The sequence below is a fragment of the Haliotis asinina genome, chromosome 7, assembly GCF_037392515.1.
Source record: "Haliotis asinina isolate JCU_RB_2024 chromosome 7, JCU_Hal_asi_v2, whole genome shotgun sequence".
Lineage (NCBI taxonomy): Eukaryota > Metazoa > Mollusca > Gastropoda > Lepetellida > Haliotidae > Haliotis > Haliotis asinina.
In genome coordinates, this window is record NC_090286.1 from 32,609,003 (window position 1) to 32,634,195 (window position 25,193).

At 38.9% G+C, this 25,193-nt stretch overlaps 1 protein-coding gene across 1 annotated transcript; it reads right to left on the bottom strand.

The window, feature by feature from the left end:
• Positions 1 to 1,852: 1,852 nt before the first annotated feature.
• On the bottom strand, positions 1,853 to 9,616 carry LOC137290933 (NADH dehydrogenase [ubiquinone] 1 alpha subcomplex subunit 7-like). Its single transcript, XM_067822144.1, has 4 exons — positions 9,538 to 9,616; positions 7,002 to 7,051; positions 4,167 to 4,313; positions 1,853 to 2,063 (listed from the first exon to the last, which is right to left on the bottom strand). The coding sequence occupies exons 1-4, from the start codon at positions 9,595 to 9,597 to the stop codon at positions 1,982 to 1,984; spliced, it is 339 nt and encodes a 112-aa protein (XP_067678245.1). The 5' UTR covers positions 9,598 to 9,616; the 3' UTR covers positions 1,853 to 1,981.
• Positions 9,617 to 25,193: the final 15,577 nt, after the last annotated feature.

Below are 25,193 nucleotides of genomic sequence, written 5' to 3' on the forward strand. Positions count from 1 at the left end.
TCCCTCGTGGGTGAGTGCCTTCTGGTTACTTTGCAAGAGTATAACAGTAACCTGCTTATGGGGTGTTTGAGCAGCCCTCATCAGTGAATGTCCTAAGTATTTCTTGAGAGTGACAAAGCGTCTTCCATATTGGATGTTTGAGAAACACTCATCAGCAACGTTTGCCAAGTAGGCTAGAAGCAAGACTTCTAATACCATGAGTGACAGTTTTTAGATGTCAGTAATCAGTTTATTTGTCCGTCCGTCTGTGAAAAACATGCTGTCCGACCCATATCTTTAACACGACAGGAACTCATACTGAACGGGTTGTCAACTGGTGCCTTTTACTATTTGGGGATTATCATTCTTTTTTATTCTTTTCGTTTCCATGGCAACAAGTTTGACTTGACTGTTCACAGTAGTGGCCTTGTCCGGAGCATGTCTCAAAAGCTAATTAGTATTCATTCACAAAACTGTTCACACACACATTGACCAGGTTAACGCCTCGTGTCTACTGATACTTTTCCAGTAACCATGGTAACAAGTTTGATTTTGACTCTGTTGACAGATGGGTTTGTTGTGGCTTATGGCCAACACTACCAGCTTTTCTTCAAACTCCCACTCCATCGATTATGTTGTTAAACTATGTCAGTGCTTTCTTTATCAGGCTCAGCAATGATGAGCGGTCTGAGGCAAGCGATTTCCGGGTTTCGACGGGGATTTTCAAGCAATTACAGTTCGTCATGAAATGGTTTAGAACGTCCCCCTTGATGCTTTCCTTCCAGTTCACTATTTGAAAAGAACCCTTCCGGCAGTTTAGGAGTTTTAGGTCGCACAAATGTTTACGTAAAAGTATTCTTAGAAAACAAGATGAAAACTCCAAAATACTGACATCACTGACACCAATACTTTGCACACCATCGTCCTTTAATCAATATTTCAATAAAGAAATATATCTGATCAACGCAACTGAGATATGATTGCGTGTCTCCGAGTCTAACCACCCGATCCCGTCGGCTGCCTCTTACTGTAAGTTAAACCAGCATGGGTTGCTGAAGACCAGCTCTAACACGGATCTTCACAGGTCTTCACAGATCTTACCCAAGAGCATTCTCTTCCCACAGCGGTTACTTGTCGTATCTTCCTACATAGGAAAATGTGACAAGTAACCACAGTGAGAAGAGAATGACCCAAGACAAGGCCAAGCAATCACCTGCGATACCCATGAACAATACTCTAGTGCAGACAAATCAATACCACTAGCCTTGCAAAGTTTATTTTTCAATCCAAGATCATTGGACGACACCCATACTATAGCTGCAACATTACAAGGAAGAAGTGAAGAACATTTATCATTACTATGTATTTCTCAAAAAAGTACAAGTACAACCCGCTCTCCTGATTCTAAACATCCCTGCCCTGCCAAATCATACATCATCACATCAAAAAATTAAAAAACGGTCATAAATACTAAGAAATTGTAATCCCAGTACAACATATTATAACTCATAAGGTTGTCCAGATCATGTCAAACATTTGGCATGGGGTGAGTGAAAGAGTAAGGTCTTATGCAGCTTTTATCAATATTCCACAGAAGGGGAGAGCAGAAATGGGCTTTACACATTGTACCAATGTGGGAGATCGAACCTATGTCTTCAGCATGATGAGCGAACGCTGTAACCACTATTAAAAAAATAAGCTTTGATCGCACTCATATGATGTCTCATCTGGATACCAGGTATGAATGATAAAAACAATAATGTCTGTATTTAATAAAATATTCAAAGTAAATGTCTATGGGTCTGCTCCCATTGTTGTCTTACCAGATGTTAAAATCACACAGTACACAGTAAAATTACACAATTACACAATACAACTTTCTGACACACTTTATTCAATAAACATCCTCTAATATGTACAAGCATTCATCCACAAACATGTGTAACTAATTTCTGTCCTTGTTGGCAGAACCCTTATATAGGTAGGAACACATAAATGTCATTCAGTACTGAGCTCGACCTGTATCCCAGTCATAACCAAATCCCGCACGAACTGGGGCCTTTCCTGATGATATAGCCTTCTCTCTGAAAGTAAATAAAGCAAATTAGTAGAAGCGCATATGGAATATTATTTCCACACTAAGCATTAGTGGGTTTTGTCGGTTAATACTGCACCAACGCTTTCAACTATATGATGGAAATCTCCAAATAATTGAGTTAGGAGAGACAATACAGTGGCTGACATCAAAAGCAACTGATTTGCGTACCTGGCATATAATGCAATGTCTCAATCAAGCTAGTAATCCTGAACATCCCTTTGTAAATCACTTCTTACAACAACCATAGGTTGCTGAAGATCCGGAATGTCATCCACAATTAGTAGACATTCAATACTTTTTCACATTTTGAATAGTCTGTTTGTACTTGTCTCCAAAGACATAAACTGCTCAGCAGTGCAGCTGAAATATAAGCCAATGGCCTACTTCATGGAGATCTGAGCTAGGTCTTCAGCTACCAAAGCTTGTCACAAGAGGTGACTAACGGGAGCCAGTGGTCAAGTTTGCTGACTTGGAAGCAGAGTTGAATAAAACAATCCCCATAGGGTCTATCACTGGGATGCTGTTGTTCACTGGACTGTCTGGTCCAGATTCAATTATTTACAGACCACCGCCATGTACATGGAGTATTGCTGAGTGCTGCGTAAAACTAAACTCACTAACTTGCTATCACTGGACTTTCTGGTTTAGACATGATTATTTACAGACACCAAGGTGCAGTGTTGAAAACAAACAACAGTAAAATGTGTTGATCAACATGTGCCACATCATTCTGGCAGTTCCTTTCACACACTGCTTCCATGTCAGGCAAAGATGGGATTTGAAAAACACTCATGCACAGAGTAGAACCCCTGTTTCATATATATGGAATGTAACTTGCATGTTGCACTTTAAAGTGCTTGTTTTGACACAAAAAAATTCATAGGTGATAACGAAACACAGTGAAGTACTGATGGTAGTTTGTCAGTAAGAAGGAAGCACACACCCCAGAGCTCATATTAGATTGCCTGAAAAACATGTTGCACAACGGCATTATTTGCTGGTTATGTCACACACGATTTTCCAAAAGGGACGTTCTCTGCTCCTGGTCATCCTTTCAGCCTTGACCCAACCGTGGATTAAATGGATCTTCCCCTGTGATTATATTTTCAATCATAAAGTCTTGAAGGTTAACATCTCTGCAGAAAAATCATATTGCTGCATGTTATGGAGCATAAAAAATATTGTTTGATGCTGATTTATCCATAAAATAAGTTGCAGATGCAATTTACTTCAACTTGACATCCCTTAACTATAAACAGGTCAACTGATAACAGGATGGAATTCCAGATCCACCACTTTCTGAACATATGGTATGGTCATAATTCTGACTTCATTATCATCTCACTGCATACAGCTGTTCATTTGACTGATTTAGTTGATCTAGGAATCAGGGGTTCAAATTTGTTTTTAAAAGTGACTTCACGAAAGTAACTTGTTCTAATTTTCCCCTTGCCCTGATTTTATGACACAATGTTTGATATTAATGTTTACTGGACTATTTATCGAAGAGTGATAAATTTCAAAGAATGATAGTTCTAAATTACTATTACTGCGAAATGTAATAGCTACATTATGAGCAGATATGAAATGAAATTCAAGTTTATTTGCAGTTTGAAACCATAAGTGGAAATTATCTAGTAGTCCATGGACAAGTAAGATACTGTTATTTGACTGCCCAAAATGAAAACTGACTTGTCCCAGGTGTCGGGCAATGGGATTTTTTAACCCCTGGGAACAAGTTGAAAAGGATATCCTGGGAGTGAGAACACATCTGTCTGAAAATCTGTGTGTGTCATAACCTAACACGTAATAACTATGTACACTTGAAGTCTGACTGTGGTTGCCGTAAATAATGGTGAGTTGATGCACAGCCAATAGCTGCTGAGTCAAATGAAATTTTGAATGAAACTAATGGCAAGGATTCAAAACAGTCCAGATATACAATGGAAACACTGTTTCTGTTTTTTAAAAAGTGTGCATGTGTTAACTGAAATTGTGGCCTAAAGAATTAGATATAATTCTGATGTAAGTCATGAGAGCAATAGCTAACAAACATTGCTTGATGTCATAGAGATCAGTAAATTGTCACCCTGAGGATCCTTCTGTCAGCAGCTGCTGGTTGGCCTCATACACCTTCTTCGGGGGCAACATCTCGTTCCTACCATCCCGAGTGAAGTAGTAGTTTGATGACAACTTATGAGACGGCCCATCAGGCAGATTTGGAGGTGGCTGTGTCCTGGAACACAAGAGGGATCCAATGAGTAATGAACCAGTCAGGTCAAGATAAAGATGTGACTGATAGCATCAACACCCACTTAAATCATTTCTGGAGAAAGACGGAATTGGGTTCAACACGGCACAAAGTCATGCTAGTCTGAGACATTCACATCTGTGATATCTCCTGGGTATACATTCCGAAAAATCTCCACTATACCCTGAATGCATCTACGGATCAACCATAAAAATTTATTACCCCACTTTGCTGGCTCCGCATTCTCACAGTAGCCAATCAGCTTAGTCGCCGTTACAACCAAGCTTGCAAGTGTCCACAAAGGTAGAGGTTGCAGCTTTGAAGGTTTGTTCGCAGTACGACTCAGATTTTTTTGGAAATCATAGAGACAACTGATAGGTCAGAAAATTTAAACAAGAGTCATCAGAAGATGACATATCCCCCCCGGCCCCCATATACTAGTAGTTGAAACGACAAATCATCTGAAGGTTACTTGATGTATGTTTAGACTAAGTTTGAATCATGTCCATGGAAATCATGAAAAATATAAATGTCATATATCTGTAAACGGCAAAAGGCACCACTGTAAGATCTGTCTCATATATATGTCAAGATCTGTTGAAAGATATGAAATGGCTTTTGAGCTGTGCTCCAGAAACGAAGTCCATCCCTCCATTTTCAGACTGAGCACGAAATGTTTGCATGAAAACCGATAAAATAAAAATTCACAATGCAAATTGTTTCCATGGAAACTGGAAAAAAATAAAAATGGCAAAAATTTGTTAATAGAAAAAGGATTTATGATGTTCTTGCTTTCCATGGAAGCAATTCGGACTTCGTCTGAAAATGGAGGATCTTGAAGTGGTCTGCCTCAAATATCTGCTGAAAGGTTTTTTGAGTTGTGCTCTGGGAACGAACCCCATCCTTCCATTTTGAGACTAAGCATGAAACGTTTCCATGAAAATCGAGAAAATGATACATCACCAAGACCTGTAAATAGCAAAAGGCATCACTTTAAGTTCTGACTGATATATCTACAAAGTTTCGCAGAAAAATATTGATCTGTTTCTTAGTTCTGCTCTGGAAACGAAGCCCATGCCTCCATTTTGAGACAAAGTCCGAAACGTGTCCATGGAACCCGAGAAAATAATAAATCACAAAACCTGTAAATAGCAAAAGGCACCACTTTGGGGTCTGCCACACATATCTACCAAGTGTTGCTAACAAATATTAAGCAGTTTTTGACTTCTGCTCTGGAAATGAAGCCCATCCCTCAATTTGAGACTAAGTCCAAAGCATTTCCATGGAAACAGAGAAAATAATAAATCACAAAATCCTGTAAATAGCAAAAGGCACCACTTTAGGTTCTGACAAAACAAAATGATTATGGACGGACGGATGGACAACCTGACGAGGCATTGACTACATCATGTATATCACCCCACATGATATGCTGGGGGGATAATAAAAATGCCAGAAATGTGTAAATAGCAAAAGGCAGAACAACAGGTTGAGATTTTTGAAGATTTCAACTTATAAAAATTACGAACGGTTTCTGAGTTATGCTCCGGAAACAAAATGATTACGGACAGACGGATGAGGCATCGACTATATCCCCCCACATTACATGCCGGGGGGATGAAAATATATGCAAGAACTCCTACCTCTTGTAGAGAACCTCGCTCAACTTCTCAGCATAGACAAGTAGTTGGATAAAAAGCCACCCAAGGGAGGTAATTAATTTACTGGGCCAACCCCAAGATGCATCAAGGGTATAGTGGAGATCCATTGAACATATACCCTGGAGTTATCGAGGATGAGACGTTCACATGCCTGGTCAAAGATCATAAACCTGCCTATGACATAGACAAACCTAGACCATTGCTGAATGTAACATCTTTGTAACCACTGATGGAAAGATGTGACGATACACATGATATTACTGCTCACACACTTCATCTTTATTTCTCTTGGAACAGTCGTTAAAGCAAGCCTGTCATGCTGTAGACCCAGGGCCAATTCCCTTACCACATGGGTAAAATGTCATGTCAAGGATAAACATGAGAAACAAGGTGTCTATACAAGGAACATCTTAATTTCATGTTCATTACACTAGAATGTATGTATTATCAGTGATGATTGAAAGGTTGAGCTATCAAATAAGGCATAATTCAACACAGCCATGAAGAACATGTGTCCAAAAACTGCCATAGGTATACCCGATATTTATTACTATGAAAATATTGGAACAATACTTGTTGGAATGGCTCAATACATAAGATATTATAACATAATTTTTTAAAATCTTAACTATCCTATAGGATGGTGTAATAGTGAGAGAGTGAGTTTTGTTTAGTAACAAGCTGAACACCAGAAATGGGCTTCATACACTGCACCCATGTGGGGAATACAACCCCATGCTCCTGGCAGAGTAACACTTAGAATTGACATTGCTGATACTATTGCTACAATGGGATTTTGAAAATCCAGTTTTAAATCTGTAACCAATTTAGTATAACCACGGTGGAGATCAGCTTTGTTTTATCTTGTGTCTATTAAGGGATGTAAAACAGATCTTGGGGATCAAAATGAAATGTAAACATTTTCTTTTGATCATGTTAATAGACAATGTGCCACAACATGAGCTCACTGAAAAAAACAAAAACAAAAACAAATGATTTCCTTGAAGCTTACCTTTTTGAAGTATTCACTCCCTCAAAACGAAGTGAGTTGTTGTATTTACGCTGAAATGTAAACAGTGTCCATTAAGTTCATGATCATCTGCTACTTCGTGAGCTATACTATTCACATTACATCATTATTTTTGCTACCCTCTTAAAATGAAGTGCTACCTATTCTCAGGACTGCAGCACAGTGGCAGGTTAGGTTTCGTAATTAATGGACTATATACTCAAAAAGTCAATGAGTGAAACCCTACGTGAGAAACCAAAACAATATTTTGTACATAAACATGATAATGAAGAGGAACCAGAACTGTTTCTCATCTCTGATCATGGCAGGATACATTATGTAACATATCATTAGCATGACTGAAGTGATGACCACACAATCCATTCTGTTTAAATGCAGCAGCAATCTTAAGTAAAGCAACCATACAAACACAGTCATCCCAGATGTATTTTGTAGTAACTTATTTCAGTTTCTTATATCATATGTACAATTCAATGAAACATCAGAGACCATATATCGGTATATGGTCTCTGGTAACATATATACTCGGACCTCGTTGTATCGCGGCATTCATGGTATCGCGGCAAACAGTATTTCAGGTTTTCCGATCGAGACACGCCTCCTAGAGATCATTTGCATATGTAAATCGGCAGTCAGACGTCAGTCACTTGTTTACATTTTGGAAAACAAGCATGATGTATCAAATCTTTATAAGTATTATCCAGGAGAATTGTTAACATTAAATTCTGGAATCTTTTGGAATCAGTTTCAACCCCATCCATGAAATAATTGCAATAATATTTACGTGTCGTTTACTACAACTCCCACTTGATCTGAACTAGGTCGCCTGCATCTTATTGATGCCATATAAGGTAACGGAAGTGACATTAGGAGCTATATTAATCTATCGGTGGATGGCAAAATTTGTAATACAAATAAGGAAAGAAAATGTAATATGATCCCTGATCAATGAAAGCAAATTTGCACACTCAAACAAAATAGAAATTGAGAAAGAATTTTATTGTACTCCTGTACACATAATTACTTATTCATATTCTCTCATGATTTAACATCATATTTTGCATTGAAATATGGTTGAAATCATGCCTAAAGTATAAAATCAAACAATATATGAAATAATATAGAACATTACAATGAAAATGAAATATTTTAAGATATTACATTCTCTGAAATATTCTTTTCTCTTTTTTATTAAAATATTCTTAAAAAGAAATCATTTTTGAAAATATAATTTCAATTTAAAAATCATATTTATTCAGGATTGTTGCAAAGCTAAGAGAAAACTCAATTTTTCTGCTAAGGCAAGACGACAGTATGATCCTGTTAGCTTGTGACAAGCATTTGCTGCCACCCCTATCTTGTCATAGTGAAGTGGGCTCAGTGTGACAAGTGTCAGCACTGGACCCATTTGTCATTTTGCACTGACATCACTTGTGTCTTAGGCGTCACAGTGAATTTCTCTGTTCACATTGTGAATAAATTCTCTAAATGACTGTGAAACTAATTTGATTGAACATTTGTGCATTCTATGTTTGGAAGCCTGGTGATTTCGCGGGAAAATGTTTCATTACAGACATGACCCGTGAAGGTCCCGGGGTAGAATAGGCCTTCAGCAACCCATGCTTGCCATAAAAGGTGACTATGCTTGTCGTAAGAGGCGACTAACGGGATCGGGTGGTCAGCCTCGCTGACTTGGTTGACACGTCATCGGTTCCCAAGTGCGCAGATCGGTGCTCATGTTGTTGATCACTGGATTGTCTGGTCCAGACTCGATTATTTACAGACTGCCGCCATATAGCTGGAATACTGCTGAGTGCGGCGTAAAACTAAACTCACTCACTCATTACAGACACAGTTTTGTGCAATTTGGATAGCCAAAAAATATCTCAACCTTTTTCACATTGAGGGGAGTAAAGAAATTTCATTTTCTTTCCCTATTTCCTTTTGCAATCCGAGTTTTAGTGTTTACCGCGATACGATGGAGTCATCTCTTTCGTCTAATGGCTCTCGCTGAAACACTATCAAAGTTAAAATAATATTTTCTACACAAATGTGCTGATTAAATGTCATGGTAATCGGATTTCATAATGAAACAGGCCATATAAGTTCCAAATTCTATTGACGATTACGGATATGCTAAGTACCGCGATACAACGAGGCCTGTTGAGATGGCCTGTTGCAGTTCAAATCCATGAGATGCACTAGTTATGCAAAGTCGTCGGGATGGGGGTAAGGGTGGGGACTTACTTTGGACCTAAATCTTACAGGGGTTCATTCACATTGTACATATTTCTCCATAAGAATTGTGGCCGGTCCATAACAATGTTATCTATATCTGTTGCCAGCTGAACCTATTCGCTAACACACAAGATCGCGGACTTGACAAGGTCAACGTAAAATTAACAGGTAACATATATTCTCATAATCTCAAAAATAGAAATGTTCCTACAAAAGGGGAACGGTCCTAACCCAGTCAATTACTAATTTCTACATTTATGTTAAAACAAAATAACATTACTTGTAGGAACAAATCCCTCAATCGAGCAACCAGAGGGGTTACGTTTCTGGGGGTCGCCATTTTTAAGCTCCGCACCAATGAAATTAAAATATCGGAATACAAAGATAGAATATTGATAACAATACTAGATACATAATGTGAATATGCGTATCATGTCAAAATGTCACAAAATTAATTAGTGAATATTCAACACTGAACGTGGTTGTTGCGGAACTGCTTTGTCCTCCGTGAAATAGCATGTGTAAACCCCTTCCGCTCCCTCTTCCGCTGAAAAAGCAACATGGACAAGTTGATGCCAATTAAGCTCGCTCGTGTAAGATAAATATTTCATCTGTTGTTAAGTCTGAATGCTCAGAAATGGTTAATATTCAAATGGCAGTAACATTATGACGTTTTTAAGTCGCTTGGGCAACTGACTCAGCTAATACGTGAATCCAGGCGACCGGAGAGCAGTTTACTAAGATCTGAGACTAGTGAGAGAGAGAATGAAATGATTGCTCAACTTGATTTCTTTGCAAATATGTTTAGTCTGTATTGACCTCATGTATTATTGTTCCAAACCAAATGTAGGACGATGACAAAATGTTGCTTGACAGTTATCGAGTTCACTGAAGTAAGAAATATTAAACATTAACCAAGCTGGGGTACATTTTTGCTTTTGATACTGTTACTTGGAAGTGTAACTTTGTCGTTTAATATAATCAACGACGAGTGCGTAATTGTCCGGTTTTCGATCACCCAAGAAATTCTATGAAATATGAAAAAACAATCCTGAAAATTGGGTATATAGACAAGAACATATACTGCTAGTTGCAGCACTAAAGGTTTTGCATCTCTGAATTCATAGAATCTGAGAGGGTGCAGGGAAAGGTTATGGTGAACATCTTGATCTAACTAATATTGGGATCTAACTAATATTGTGAGATAGTATTGAATAGTGAGTTTGTGTCTCAAAATGTAAAGGAAATAACTTAGTAATGCTCAGAGATATGAGATCATGGTTCAAAACATTTCTGATATTTTGTCCGCACTTCACATTCTCTGTATCTGATCACATTTGTCAAAGTTTGTTTGTTTTTTCATGGTTAGAATTGCATGGATTATTAGTCAGGGTTTTTTTTTTACTTGTTAAGAGTCTGAAATAGGCAGTCTTGGTCAGTAGTGTTTACCACTGGACCAAATATACACAAAACATTACGATGTATGACTATCCAGTTCCTTTCATTGTTTTAGTGGGAATGGGGTTGCAGGGAATAATGATTCGCTCATCGGCTTGTCCTGGGCATCGGGTGATGGCATTTTGGACACCTGTTTGTTTGAAGCTGTACTTGTTTGAGGTCAGCACATGATTCTTTACTGATCTTGAAATCACAGTGTATATTATATCTGTGTGTGTATCATTCTAGGTGACGAAAGTCCTCGGCCGAACCGGATCACAAGGACAATGTACACAGGTACATACACATATCAGTGATTATCAAATCATATTCATAGGCTGTGATGTACATGTGAACTCGCATTCAACTCTCCTGTGTTTGCTGCTTTAAGGACTCATGTTTTTCTTTCTTTTTCTGTTTGAGTATAACATACCAGTCTTCATCATCTGATCTTTACAATGATATGATTCTGTGTTTAATACAATGTGACAATTGTGATTCATGTGGATGGTGTTTAGTTAAGCCTCAGAAACAGCCCAAGGGAGATTTTCCTCAAGTTTCTACATTCATGTACGGAGATACACTTAAGTTGATGCATTTTATGTCAGTCATCCCATAGATCAATGTCTTGTTACCCTCATTGTTCTTGAGAAAACAAATAACATGATAAAATAAATGCTAAAATGATTTTTACTAAGGCTGTTATGATTCACTCGCATATTTAGTGAATCAAACCTTAGCCCTTCATGGATTTACTTCATTATTTGTGGTCTCCAGAACCAAATATTAGCAAATATTTACAATTTGTTTAATGGAGGATGTCTTACTTAAACTCATATGTCTCTTTTCAAAGGGAGATGCAAAAATGGAATGTGTACTAGCTTTGCAGTAGTGTACGTCAGTCATGTTAGTTTGACAAGGCCACATTTTGGTACTGTCGAGTACAACCATGATAACGAGTACAGGCCAAGGATAAGTCATGAGATCACTGGTTGTTGCTGTTACAAATTAACACTGTCAACATGGGCATTCCATATTGTGCATTGATCACTGAACTACAGTATTGTATTGGTGAATAATTATTCACATTTGTTTCTCAGTATTCATGATACATATCATATTTGCCTCATACTATATTTTTTGCAGCCCTACTTTTGTCCAAAGTCATCCTCACCTGTTTGAACTGTCTGAATTACTCTTAGACCCATGAAGGTGTGAGCTAGAGTAGGCCTTCAGCATCCCATGCTTGCCATGAAAGGCGACTAAGCTTGTCGTAAGAGGCGATTAACGGGATCAGGTGTGGTTGACACATGTCATCGGTTCCCAGTTGCACAGATTGATGCTCATGCAGTTGATCACTAGATTGTCTGGTCCAGACTTGATTATTTACAAACCGCCGCCATATAGCAGGAATATTGCTGAGCGCATCGTAAAACTAAACTCACTCACTCACTGAATTACACTTAACTCTATTTAGGCTGAACTATGTTATGTTTCAGTCCTGAATAACGTAATGACTCATCTGCATTGTTGGAAATTGAGTCAGTCTAAGTAAACTTAGTCTCAGTACTTTTCGTTACACTCCACCACTGAGTCTAACAAAGCCTTATGGGATTCGGGAGATTGCGTCAGGTAACCTTTGAGATTGACCAATCAGAACACAGCTTGCCAAATCGCGAAAGTGCACATTCACACATACCTTTTGATCTTTTTATCTCGAAAAGGTTCATACCCGAACGATTCCGAATGCTATTTAGCTTACGCTCGCTTCCAGGTGATTCACACGGCATACATACAACCCTGACAGCGGTCACTGAAAATGGTGTTTTTGGCAATATTCAAGGATGTCATCTTGCGGAAACCCCAAAGCGTATATACTGCAGGTCAAATAATTGTGTTATATGCAGATTTGTTTGTGGGGAGATCTGTGTCAGTGACCTGAATATTTTGAAAGTCCCTCCGATCCCGAAATAGTAGCCGTTGTCTGAGGGGCTAAATCTATTTCACCGTCTCGCATTTGATTGGACCGTCATTGGTTGCTCAAAGGTTACCTGACGCGACCTCCTACTAGGTTTTGTTAGACTCAGTGGTGGAGTGTAATGAAATACACTGAGACTAAGTTTACTTAGACTGGAAATTAAGTTAGGTTCTCTGTCATAAATTATTTATAAATAAAATGTTTGTTTTTGGTAAGATTTTTTATAATTTGATTATAGGTCAGAGTTGAATTTTTGGATGACAGCAATCGTTCAATCATCCGCAATGTCAAGGGCCCAGTCAGAGAGGGAGATATCCTCACGCTACTGGAATCTGAAAGAGAGGCCAGAAGATTAAGATAGCCTCATCCTTCAAAATGTAAGTTAAGTAAAAACAATCCAGCTGGGCTAACCTGGGCTAAAGCATTCACTCATGACACTGAAGACCCTGGATTCGATTCCCCACATAGGTACAACGTGTGAAGCCAATTTCTGTCATCTCCCTGTTGTGATATTACCAGAATATTTCTAACAGTGGTGTAAAACCCAATTTGCCAATCAGGAAAACAATGATGTGAAACAAATTTAATAACTGCATGAAATGCAATGCCTAAATACTTTTATAATATTAAAATTAAAGCCTTTCTGATATTATACAGTGTTTTACTGCAGTTTGATTGCAGTGGCCACATGGAATTGTCTAGTTTTCTAAACCTATGATATCATGAACTTAAATGATATTTTCATAAGTTGGAGGGCATTGGGAAAGCTGGATCAAATTGGATCTTTCATTTCCTTCTTATGTTTTGTTTTGGTTTTGTTTTGTTGGATTTTTTAATCGGTAGAAGTATTTTGTAAAGACATGATATTGGCAATGAACATAATACATTTGGAGTGGTCAACATGTAGTTGACAATATTCAAGGTTTTGTTGGGTGTAAATATTGCATTCTTAGCCACTTTTACATACAAACATTTGCAAATTACTTACGATAGGAGTTGTATAAGACAGTTGTATTCAGAATAGTCACAATAGTCATGATTTAAGTTTAGCTTTTCCTTAATCTGATATTTAAATCCAGGATTATTTATGTTCAAGTGCTTGAGTGTGGCAATTTTTTGTTAATGTCTTTAGAAATCTTGCCCTGTGTTTGATTAGCATGGACTTCTTTTGATCTTGCCTTTGTCCTGTAGATTGAATGCCGGAATCTAATGACATTAAAAATAGACACTTGCTTACATCAGGTAACTTGTTCAGTGTTCAGGAATAGGTCCTTTCCCACGGACAAATCCGTCAGAGTTGTCAACTGTCCAATAGAAGTTAACAGCCTGCTGACCCCAGCATCGGACTTTGTTTCACAATGACTGACTGTTGTCAAAAGTTGTGAAGTTGTTATATGGGGCATTATTTATGTTTGTTTATAATTTTAATGAAAGTTGTAAGAAATGTTACATCTGAAATGTGTGTTTAATTTTATTCTGTGGGTCCTGTGAATTTTCATTTGGTCAAACAGACATCTGAAATTCAGAGGATCCAATGCCCTGTTTCTTTGAAACACCAATCAGGAACACTGATATGTAACTTTTTTATTGCAGGTCTTTATCTGAGCGGCATCATACAACCAGACATGTACAGTCATCTGTAAAATAGATGAATAAAGAATTTTGAGGGGATTTCCATTGTTTATATTGTTCTTTAGTAAACCTGAAACAATGCAGTGGTTCAGTTTGATAGTCTTGATATCTTTATGTGGTACACTTTTCGAAATAGTGTTTCTTGAACAAAGTATGACTTCAAAGTGAATTGTGACTAGGGCTTATCTGTCCAGCCTTGTCTTTTAATTGCATTGCATGAAACAATAAATAGGAACAAGTTTGAGAGAATATTTTTTTCTATAGACCTGTGCAATATTAACTGGTTAACTGGGACTGAGCTCCAGGTAAGGCACATATTTGCTACTCCATAAACATCACATTTACTCAATTACATATACGAGAGTACAAAAAGAATCACTTAAAACCCAGTAGCTCTAGAATACCTTGCATTCTTCACTCAGTTAACTAAATTGGCCTATGTATGATTATTTGTTGTGGCGTCCAACCTTAGCAAATATGAAGTGATGATTATATACACATATACTGTCATGGCCGTTGTCACTATCCAGAGTTTACTGTAGTTGTCACGTGACTTCCATTGTGAGTGTTTGAAAAACGCCTCCAATGTGGCTATACAAGAATTTCTAAAAACTTAGGCCTTTTGAGAAGCATTTGTATTTATGTATTTAATAATGTTAATTACCCAATAAGGATAAGAAACTGTGTAAAAGTACTCAATTCTTTAAACTAGTGGGAGTATACAAAATGCTAGGTACTCCTCTAAACATGCAATTACTCATACATAAACAGACATTGGAGTAAATACCCAATTGCTTGAAGAATAATCTGGAGCCCTGGTATATACTGCTACAGTATCTCATGATACCAGTATCCCGGTAAGGTTTAGATTCTGCAATGTATTGGCTCATCCAGAGTTGGCTCCCTTTGAATTATCTGCCCCCCTGATTCCCATTTCAATGAAATGTGCTCTGAAAGTGCCAAATATTCTTACATTTGTGTCGGTTTCATGGAACAGTTTTAAGTGGAACTATCTTTGTAAATGGAGCCTAAAATGCCTTGTGTTCTACTAAATGCTGTAAGTTGTGTGTGTATGAATGGTTGCATATGTGACCATTTTGGAGGAAGAAAGGCGATTCCAATGGGCCAATGTTAGTTTTGGACTTGTAGAGTTGTAGAGTCTCTGGCTCTGAGTGACCATTTTACAATTCGCATTATTTTGTTACTTTTGTTTGTTCCATAGTGGGTATACATCATCAATTTATCTTAAAGGCAGACTTCTTAAATTGATGAATTTTGTAGGACTATATAATGACATTCTTGTTGAGGGTCACAGTTAAAGTAGTTCACCTAAATCATGTTATGGGTATTTTTTAAATTCATTTTGTAACCATATAACAATGTTAGTACTAGTATATGTTACTGTTTACTTATAATACTGCACACTTCCCTATTTGGGAATAGTCCAGTTTAACAAATGTTTCTACTGGAGCTGAATCTGAATGAAAAACTGAAGTACAGTAACAATAATTACATACCACATCTAAGTGCATTCTGTCAGGCAAACAACAATGAACTTAAAAATCATGGTATACTACTACCTTTGTTATTCGGTTTGCAAAACTTTGTAACAGTACTTCAGTGAAACATTACACATTAAGACTAATATCATTTATCTGAAAATCATTGGCATACATCTATACACATTGCAATATATCACAACATGGAAATCAGAGTAATATCCATCTCAGTCTTTTATGTCCGCAATGTTATAGCATTTAAGTGTGCAAGCAATTGATCATTACTTAACTGAATGTCTTGCTCCAGTCACATTTGACAGTTCCATCCTACTGCAACCAACAGCTGGTCTCTGAGATCTGTAGCCATGACAATTCAGTTAGAATTGATCTTTAGTAACCCATGTTTGTGTAAGAGGCTTCTAAAGGGATTGGATTGTCAGACACGATGACTTTTTTGGCATCCGTCATCCTATCACAATTGCATAGACCCAAGCACGTGCTGTTCGATCATCAGATTGTCTCGTCTTGACTTGATTATTTGCAGACTGCTACCATATAGATGACATTTTGCTGATTGCAGAGTAAAACTCAACTCCCTCACATGACTCGCATTCTAACTGGCATTCATGTTTTGTTTGTTGTGTTAAGCTGCTCTCAGCAATGTTCAAGCTCTGTATGCACCAGTATATAATCAAGATGAGACCAGACAATTCAGTGATTGACATCATGAACATTGATTTACCAAAGAATGAGAATGACCCGCCCGATGTACCTCTAATGACAAAATGTGCTGGATAAGAAAAAGTCTTACCTGTATCTGCACAGTACTACATACATGCACATGGGCAGATACAGCCGTTTTAGAAAAAATGGGTGTGCAGTTCATTTTTACCCATTTTCATGAGAGCATCCACATCCCTCAATCTGCTTATGATGCATACACGTGTGCATGTGTATTGTTTGTACTTGTTTGAACAGACACAGTATATACCTGGCCAATCTATCCATAAATTGATATTGTTTATGCTGAACTCCAGCCAGGGTAATAACATGTTCAGTCTTTTGGTCTGACATGGCCGATGATTGAACAACTGACATTACACAATCAGGCTGTAACTTCTGGACAGTCGACCACAAGGCAAACAGCGTTGTCTGTTTCTAAGATAGACCAACAGCTGAGTACGGCAACATATTACTAGCAAGACTATGCAGAGGCTAGTCAAACAGCAATGTTAAGTAGCTGGATACGATGGAGTTTCTCAAGTGAATAGTGACTTGCCTCATTCTTAACAAGAATTTACAATTTTGTATTAAAGGTTGATTCATTTGTCACAAGATGATTGAATCCATGAAATGGCACATCTCACAAGCAAAGTCAGAAACCTGATGAAGATTAAGTGTTGCACTAGACGAACCCTGGCCACGTAAATGTATCAGTCATTTCTTAATTTGATGTCAAGTATCCCCTATCAAATGACAGATTGATGTATTGCAGTTTAATCAGCATATGCCATCTGAGAAGTGACTGGTCATCCTGATATTTACTTGACATGCAAAACATCCATTTTGAAATGTGTAAAGTTTTCGTTTCACTTGTCATTTTTATGTTCTTACTTTTTGCTTTGAGCACATCCTCAATGGAGATTTCAATCAGTCTATTCAGACCAAACCTTACACTCGTTAACAGTAAGTGGTCCAGATTTGGGAATAGTGACTTTTCGACATTAATAATATGGTGATCTTTGTGTGTATGACTGATCCAACGGAAAATCTCTTGTCTTGTTAGGTGGAGTTCGTTGCAGAATCGTGTTCCCAGTCCCATCCGACTTCGAATTCTCCACGTCAATAAATCTACAGTTATCTCCCTTTGACTGATTCGCTGAGTCCCGAGTGATCGACGTCTGATTGTCATCTGCTGAATAGTTTCAGCCGCAAATGAGAAACTAATAATTTGTGTCATAACACTTACACTGTAGACATGCTGCACACTTTCAGAGTAAGAAGAATTATTTTGGAAATGTTTAGTGAATGTCCCGTGAAGGTTACATCGCTTGAAAACCTGGAGCATATACGACTGTCACCCCTATTTCACACACCCCTTCTGAATTCCTCTCATACCCACCCTCATTTCGGATGTACAGGCGAATTGATTGGGAGATTTGATGGGTCCGCATGGTACGATGGGGTAGTCATATGGTTAAAGCGTCGACCCGTTAGGCCGAAGGCATTGGTTCGATTCCCCACGTGGGTATAATGTGTGAAGCCCATTTCTGGTGTACCTAGCGGTTGATATTATGAGCAACGATTCAAGTCATTTTATCACGCCCTCTCCATCATTTTACTCTTTCTGGCCAACCGATCCCCATTTTGTAGTCATTTATAGAACACACTTAGTGCTGGGCATGTGACGTCCCGGACCTTCACTGAGACGAGTTAATAGCACTGGGATACCCTGACCACTGATCTGCAATGCAATTTAAGTTAACTTTCGATGTTCGCCGCATGTAGCCTGAGTAACACTGAAATGAAAAATATGTTCTGTGATGACATCGAGACGCTTGCAATGCCAGTTCCTTAGAGATAGGAACATCATTCCAGATTATCGTGAAGTGACGCCAGATATTTATTTTGTTGTACCAGTCGAACTGTAGTGTGACCAGAAAATGCATGTGTGTGCATTCGTGCGTGTCCATCTCAATGGATTTCCCTCGGGTTTTGAGTGCAATCGAGAACGTCATTTTTGAATGATAGGAAGCGCCCGCTAAATCATTGGCATCGTCCACAATACCACGTGAAACAAAATGGGCATACCGTCGCGTTCAGGACTATTAAACTGACAAAGCAACGTGCTTGTGAACAGGGGTGTGTGCGTACTTGCGCCTGTGCGTGTGTTCCTGTCCATTGAGGTACTCTTCAAACCAGTCGGACTGAGTATATTGACAGATCAGACCGTTATAATTAATGCCGAGCGCCAAGCAGTACGCATTAGCTTTCAAGGCCTTTCAGTATAGGTGAGTTTTGTTATCCACCGCTCTTAGGAATATTTCAGCAATATCACGACGGGGGACACCAGAAATGGGGGACACCAGAAATGGGCTTCACACATTGTAGCGATGTGGAATCGAACCCGGGTCTTCCGGGGTGACCAGCGAACTTTTGGTATGACGCGACCGGGTTCGAACCAGCCAACTCTTCACTTTCCGGACAGACGCTCTGCCTTAAGGAGGTCCCACTGCATAAGCGCTCGTCATACTTCCCTCAGATATTACCATCATTGTAACGTTGAGCAGTGTTAGCTTTCGTCGCAAACTTAATGACGCACACTTGGTGTCAGCATAATTTGTTAAAATGGACCCTGGAATTTTCATTGAGGTTTCAAGTAAAATAATCATTGCATGTTCACCCTTGCAGCTGACAGAGCGTGCCTTCTTGATAACGCGTCGTAGCGTTAACTGCAATCATTTTGCTCCTCCTTATCTGATTGTCTAGTATGAATCAACTTACCGTATATCCTCCAATAGCACCGTGTTCTTAAATGATGAAGAGAATGCGGGCCTGATATAGCTTAGCGTTGCTCACATGGCTGTGAAGTAGCCTTGTGGTTCAAGTGTTTGTTCGTCACGCCGAAGACCCGCGTTCGATTCCCTGCATGGGTACAATGTGTCAGGCCCGTTTCTGGTGTTCCCAGCCATGATATTTCTGGAATATTGCGTAAACTCACTCGTGTCGCTCACTCTAAAACAGCCAGCACGCTTTCCTTTTCGAGTTGTGGCCGCTGAATACGTGAATATATTTGTACCTAAGTGCGGGATATGCGGAATGGCGATATAAGAGCAAATATGTTGTAGCGCCGAAACAGTCGTAATTTCTATGCTTCAACATACACCTAGGACAGTCGTATGGCTACCATCTCCTTGAGAAAGTGGACTCGTCAAACATTTTGTCATTACAAAACTGCTTTGCCTGACATGTGTTATCGAGTGAGGGGCGGTGGGGTATATGTTCTGGTGTCACCTGTCGAGGTATTGCTGGAATATTGCTAAAGGCAGCGTAATACTAAACTCACTCACGAGTGTATGAGGACCCATGTTTTCATGGCACACGTGTTTTTTATTTATTTTTTTAGCTTTGATTTCTCTTTGTTTTTTACCCAGTACAGATGAACATCAGCGACGACATGGTCAGCATCAACTGACGTACAATGTGTGTCGTCAAATGTCAGAGATACCCGACGTTAATAACAAACTCGATCACTGGTTTATCTCGGTAATTTCCGACCACCATCATATAGCAGGGTAACAGCAAACAACAAATCAAACTGTGAACGAAACAACACGGCCTATGTAACACACACAGACACAGACACACACACATACACAGACACACACACACACCTGTGTAACGCATGCACGCACGAACGCACCTATGTAACAAAAGTAAGATCTCGCATTGCATCTATGAAAGTGAGACGGATATAGGCAGCTGCAGTAACTTGCTGTTGGCACAGCTCCCAACCACTGGAACACAGCCGTCCTTCCTCCTGATGACAGGAAACGTCTACGTGAGGTACTGCTACTGCTACTGCTACTGCTACTGCTACTGCTACTGCTACTGCTACATATCTGTACAGTGAACTGCTGATCTTGAGTTGGAATCCAAGATTCCAATAAATCGTGATCCAGTATATTATACACTCACCCGCCAACACACTCACTCACTCGTTCACCCACCAGTCCACCCACTCCTCCACCAACACTCTCTCACTGACCCACCTACCCACTCTCTCACTCACCCATCTACCCACTCACTCACCTCCTAATACACTCACTCACTCACCCACCAACACTCTCACTCAACCACCTACACCTCAAACAACAAAACACTTCAAACTATCATAAAAATCTTGCTAAATCTAAATAATGCGTTATTCATATACACCACACAGTTACAAATGCCATATTATGTAAAAACAAAACGAAGCCTAATAGCTTTGATATAAAAATCAAAGGTCCACCACAAAGTCTTTAAACGAAGTAACGAAGACCACAAAGGTATATTACAACACAAACGGGGCGTTTCCACCAGCCAATTTGACCGCAATGCATATTACAAACTGCGTCAGCCGACCAACAAAATCCCCACAACTGAGTTTTAAAACCCCAGCTTAACCCTCCAGCTTCTTTCCTCCGCTAACCCCATTGTGTAACTGCAATCCCGACTCGCTAATAACCTTTGCCCAAAATTCTAAATAGAACACGAAACACGATTAAATTTTAAAGCCCTAATCGTCCTCTGCCGATGGCCATTCATCTGCCCACAACCACAATAGAATCGCTTCTTGGGGCGAGTGAAGAAATTATTTAGTCTTCGGGGATTATTTATAGAGGTAGGGCAAAGTGGTTTCAGACATTTGAAGCTGGGGTGAATATTAAAGTAAGTTTTGGCCGAGCATAGTCCTTCCCCGACGGAGACGCTTGGCATATACTATGAGAGGTCCCCGCGTCAGGGACCAGATGGGGGACCGCACATGCCTCGTAACTGACTGCAACGCGCTAAGCGCTCGTCCGCTGAGACTCAACTGAGAACCTTGAGATGCGGGAATGACTTTAAACTGGAATGGAAAGCCAAGTGACCAGGAAGGATTATGGCTTTGCATTTCATTTGTAGAAAATCCGTCTTTCTGTCATGCAGGGTCCTCATTCATTCGCATTCAGCCAAACCGCCGAATTCCGGATCTATCCCTCAGAGACTTAGTCCGTATTATCAAAGCTGCGTTTTAACGGATGGTTGATATTGAACAACATACATTTTGCTTACATGAATTTTCATTCCTGGCAGTTATCGTGGCTAACAGACTCAATTCATTTTATAGTTTTAGTAACGTTTGGTACTGCATATTTAGTGAAATCACGGAAATACTGTAGCTCATCCCTATTGTAAACGTATCAAGCTGTCAGAAGTGACGGTACAACATAAACATATATACTGAACAACAAAAGAAACGCAAGGTTCGAAAGAAAATTAAATCTCATAAAAGTAAGAGGTGACAAAAACCAGTTGCTTTACAGGGTTGCCTTTCATATTTATGGGTGCACATTAACAAACACCAAGGGAATTTTATTTTCGTCCGTTGTAACCATGTTTGCATTTCGACCAAAATATACAAGTTGTCTATATTTGCTAGTCAATATTGCAATATACAGGTCGCCAGGATAAAATGTCACGGTTCGCTACATCCGTCAGTTCCTTTTACGCTGATTCGTTACAAACGAAGTTGACTGTGTACTGTACATGAAGAAGATCGTTCCAGTCGTGTCCTTTCATCCTATCCAGGACACACGTGCACAAAGCAATCTCAGCTTCATAACTAGCTCAAGTCTATGTCCGAGTTTGTTTCTACATAACGCTAAGATAGCTTTGTGAAAGTAGGCCCTGTTCCACAACGCTATCTCGGCGCTGATACGATGGAAACTTTAGTAATGTAACATTGAATTTCGAAGAGTGAGTGAGTGAGTGAGTGAGTGAGTGAGTGAGTGTGGTTTTAGCAATATTACAGCAAAATCACGACGGGGGAACACCAGAAATGAGCTTCACACATTGTACCAATGTGGGGAGTCGAACCCGAGTTTTCGGCGTGTCAAGCGAACTCTTTAACCACTAGGCTATCGCCCAGAGTACAAATATATAATGAATATATATCATGACAGTTTAGCAGTAGAGCAATACTTATGTACCTAAAGGGTACCTTAATATATACACAACAACTTGTGTAATATGTACAAAAATACATATCATAATACTTTCAAACACAAATATTTCAATACGTAATATATTAAAAAATATCCATTAAAATGTCTCGAAATATTTGTTTCAGGAATATGTACTACAATATATGTTATGATATTTCTCTATTAGCAATAATAATATATCTTAGTAAATAATATATACTAAAATCTGCATCATAATTATACATAATAACAATAAGGATATCAACATTTCAGTACCTAATGCATGCTAGTTGTGTGCTAAGAGCAGTCTTGTATAAGTACTACTTACCCAAGTATATATGATATATTGAGGCTCTAACATACACTATATATCGTGATACCAGTTGTCCGACTGACGATACGAGGGCTCTATGTTAAAGGGTATTCCGAACAGGTATATGAAAGGGCACAAAACGAAAATTCATTAACTTAGGATGAACTGAAGTTGCCTAGAACCCAGTTCACTTGGTGCAGTGAGCAGCAGCCGCCATGTTGCATTGTTTAAACTGGATTCCCAGTCCGATCGTTAATTCACAGCACAGCTTAATGATCAACCACATTTGGAACACTGTACGCGAGGTCGCATGTAATTACGGTAGAGGAGGTGGCGTCAAGGAATTCACGCGGAAACAAGTGAAATAAGTTGTATATGATTTTTCTCTTTTTTTACAGTTTTATTAAGTGAAATATGTTGTTTGTATTTGTATTTTTCTTTTCTTAAATTCTATTAGTTACTAAAATAGAGACACTTTAAATGAATGCAGTATGTGGAGTAAGATCAGGTTTAGTTTCCATGACAACACTTGAAAATATATTACATATGCGAATATCACACAAGTACACATACAAACGCTTATAAACAGATATTATACAATCAGGAACATACCCTCTCAAAAGCACCAACACGGGAGCGCACTCACACATATGCGCCCTCAAACACTCGCATAAGCCAGCATACACAGCCAAACAGGGACCAAAACTTGCATGCACACACGTACACACACCACGAGCGCTCACAGACATCAGGTCTCACAAAGGCAAGACTCCCTACCTAGTTAGAACATCTAAAACCTAATAGAACATCTCTTGTCAGCTGAAGTGATGCTGCTGGTATGTGGCTACGGGCGACATAAAGCCATGCACACTCACTTATTCAAGAAACGTAATAACTTAAGTAACACACTTCCGTCTGAACCTACTGACGTACAACTTCTATGAAAATTTAGCTGAAAAGGGACCGTGGCCAGTACTCTTAACATCCATGTGGGTACAATATGCCACGCCCATTTCTGTGCTCCCCGCCCCCACCACCACCAAGCCAATTTCTGTGCCCCCATTCCCCTACCCACCCCCGCTGGCATATTGCATTTTAAAACACAGCCACACAAGACGATTATCGTCTTTGTGTTTTTTTTCACTAGAATGTTCCTAAACCTACAATTACACGAAATATTTAGATTTTCAGGTTTTTTCATGTTTAATGGACCCCCTGTTTGTCCATATACCCGAAAATAGATTTCTTGTCGCAAAAACGATTATATTTCTGAAGGCGTATAAATCCCTTTTCCCAAGGACACAGGATGATGTTTATTTGTCATTTGAAGAAGGTCGATGGTATCCTATTTCTGTTCAAAGTTTCTATGTCAAATATAAAACCTTGTAATAATTAAAAAATCTCCAGGTTCCTATTTCATCTCCTTGATATGTTTTTTTTTAAAACTTTAAGTTGATGCTGATGAATCTTTCTGAAAGAGTAACATCAACATAATATACCATTTAAAAAGTAGGGGATATTCCATTTTCGAGCATACCATTAGCCAGCGCCTATTCATATGAGAAACAGTAAAATGCAGTTGCAATAAATTGTCTCATTTTCCATTCATTTCTCTTCACCATAATTCACCATATGTTTCCATCATCTATCATTTTATCAATCGGTAGTAAAAAAAAAATAAAAAAAAAAAAATAAAAAAAAGACTCTATGACAAAATTGATGATTTCAACCTTTCATATCCAGCAGTACCAGCAATATTTCAACAGCTAAATCCATTGGTGTTTACATTTCACAGTTTTTGAAGTAATGACGAGCGTGCTCTGTTTATCAGACTTTCAGAGAGCATCACGCCTCTCTTGGTCTGAAGTGGATGGATCAAACCTCGGTAAAGTTTTGAAGGTTTTATGAAATTTGTTGCATCAGTGACAAAAATGATGTCCGATATAATCCAGTACTTTGACTTCTGTCATACATTCATTTCAGGTAAACAGGTGACAAGTCTTTGCATATGTTGATGACGGGTGGCGCCGTTGGGGCAGGATACGCGCACCTTTCCGCGAACACCTGGTGTCAGCACTGTTTGATGGTGGCTCTGTCTTCGTATAGCATGGTGGCAGTCACTGGATTGTCCTGTTCAAACTCGATTTGTTTGCAAACAATATCGTGCAGCTGTAGTGAGTAAGTGAGTGAGTCTAGTTTACGCCGCACTAAATAATATTCCAGCTATAGGACAGCGGTCTGTAAATAATCGAGTCTGGACCAGACAATCCAGTCATCAACAACATGAGCACCGATCTGCGCAATTGGGAACCGATGACATGTATCAACCAAGTCAGCGAGCCGGACCAC

Coding starts and splice junctions, on each gene's coding strand:
- LOC137290933 (XM_067822144.1), bottom strand. CDS start 9,597: ATGGCGACCCCCAGAAACGTAACCCCTCTGGTTGCTCGATTGAGGGAT. Junction 7,052..9,537: donor TGAGGGATTTGTTCCTACAA/GTAATGTTATTT, acceptor TTTACATTTCAG/CGTAAATACAACAACTCACT. Junction 4,314..7,001: donor GGAGTGAATACTTCAAAAAG/GTAAGCTTCAAG, acceptor CTTGTGTTCCAG/GACACAGCCACCTCCAAATC.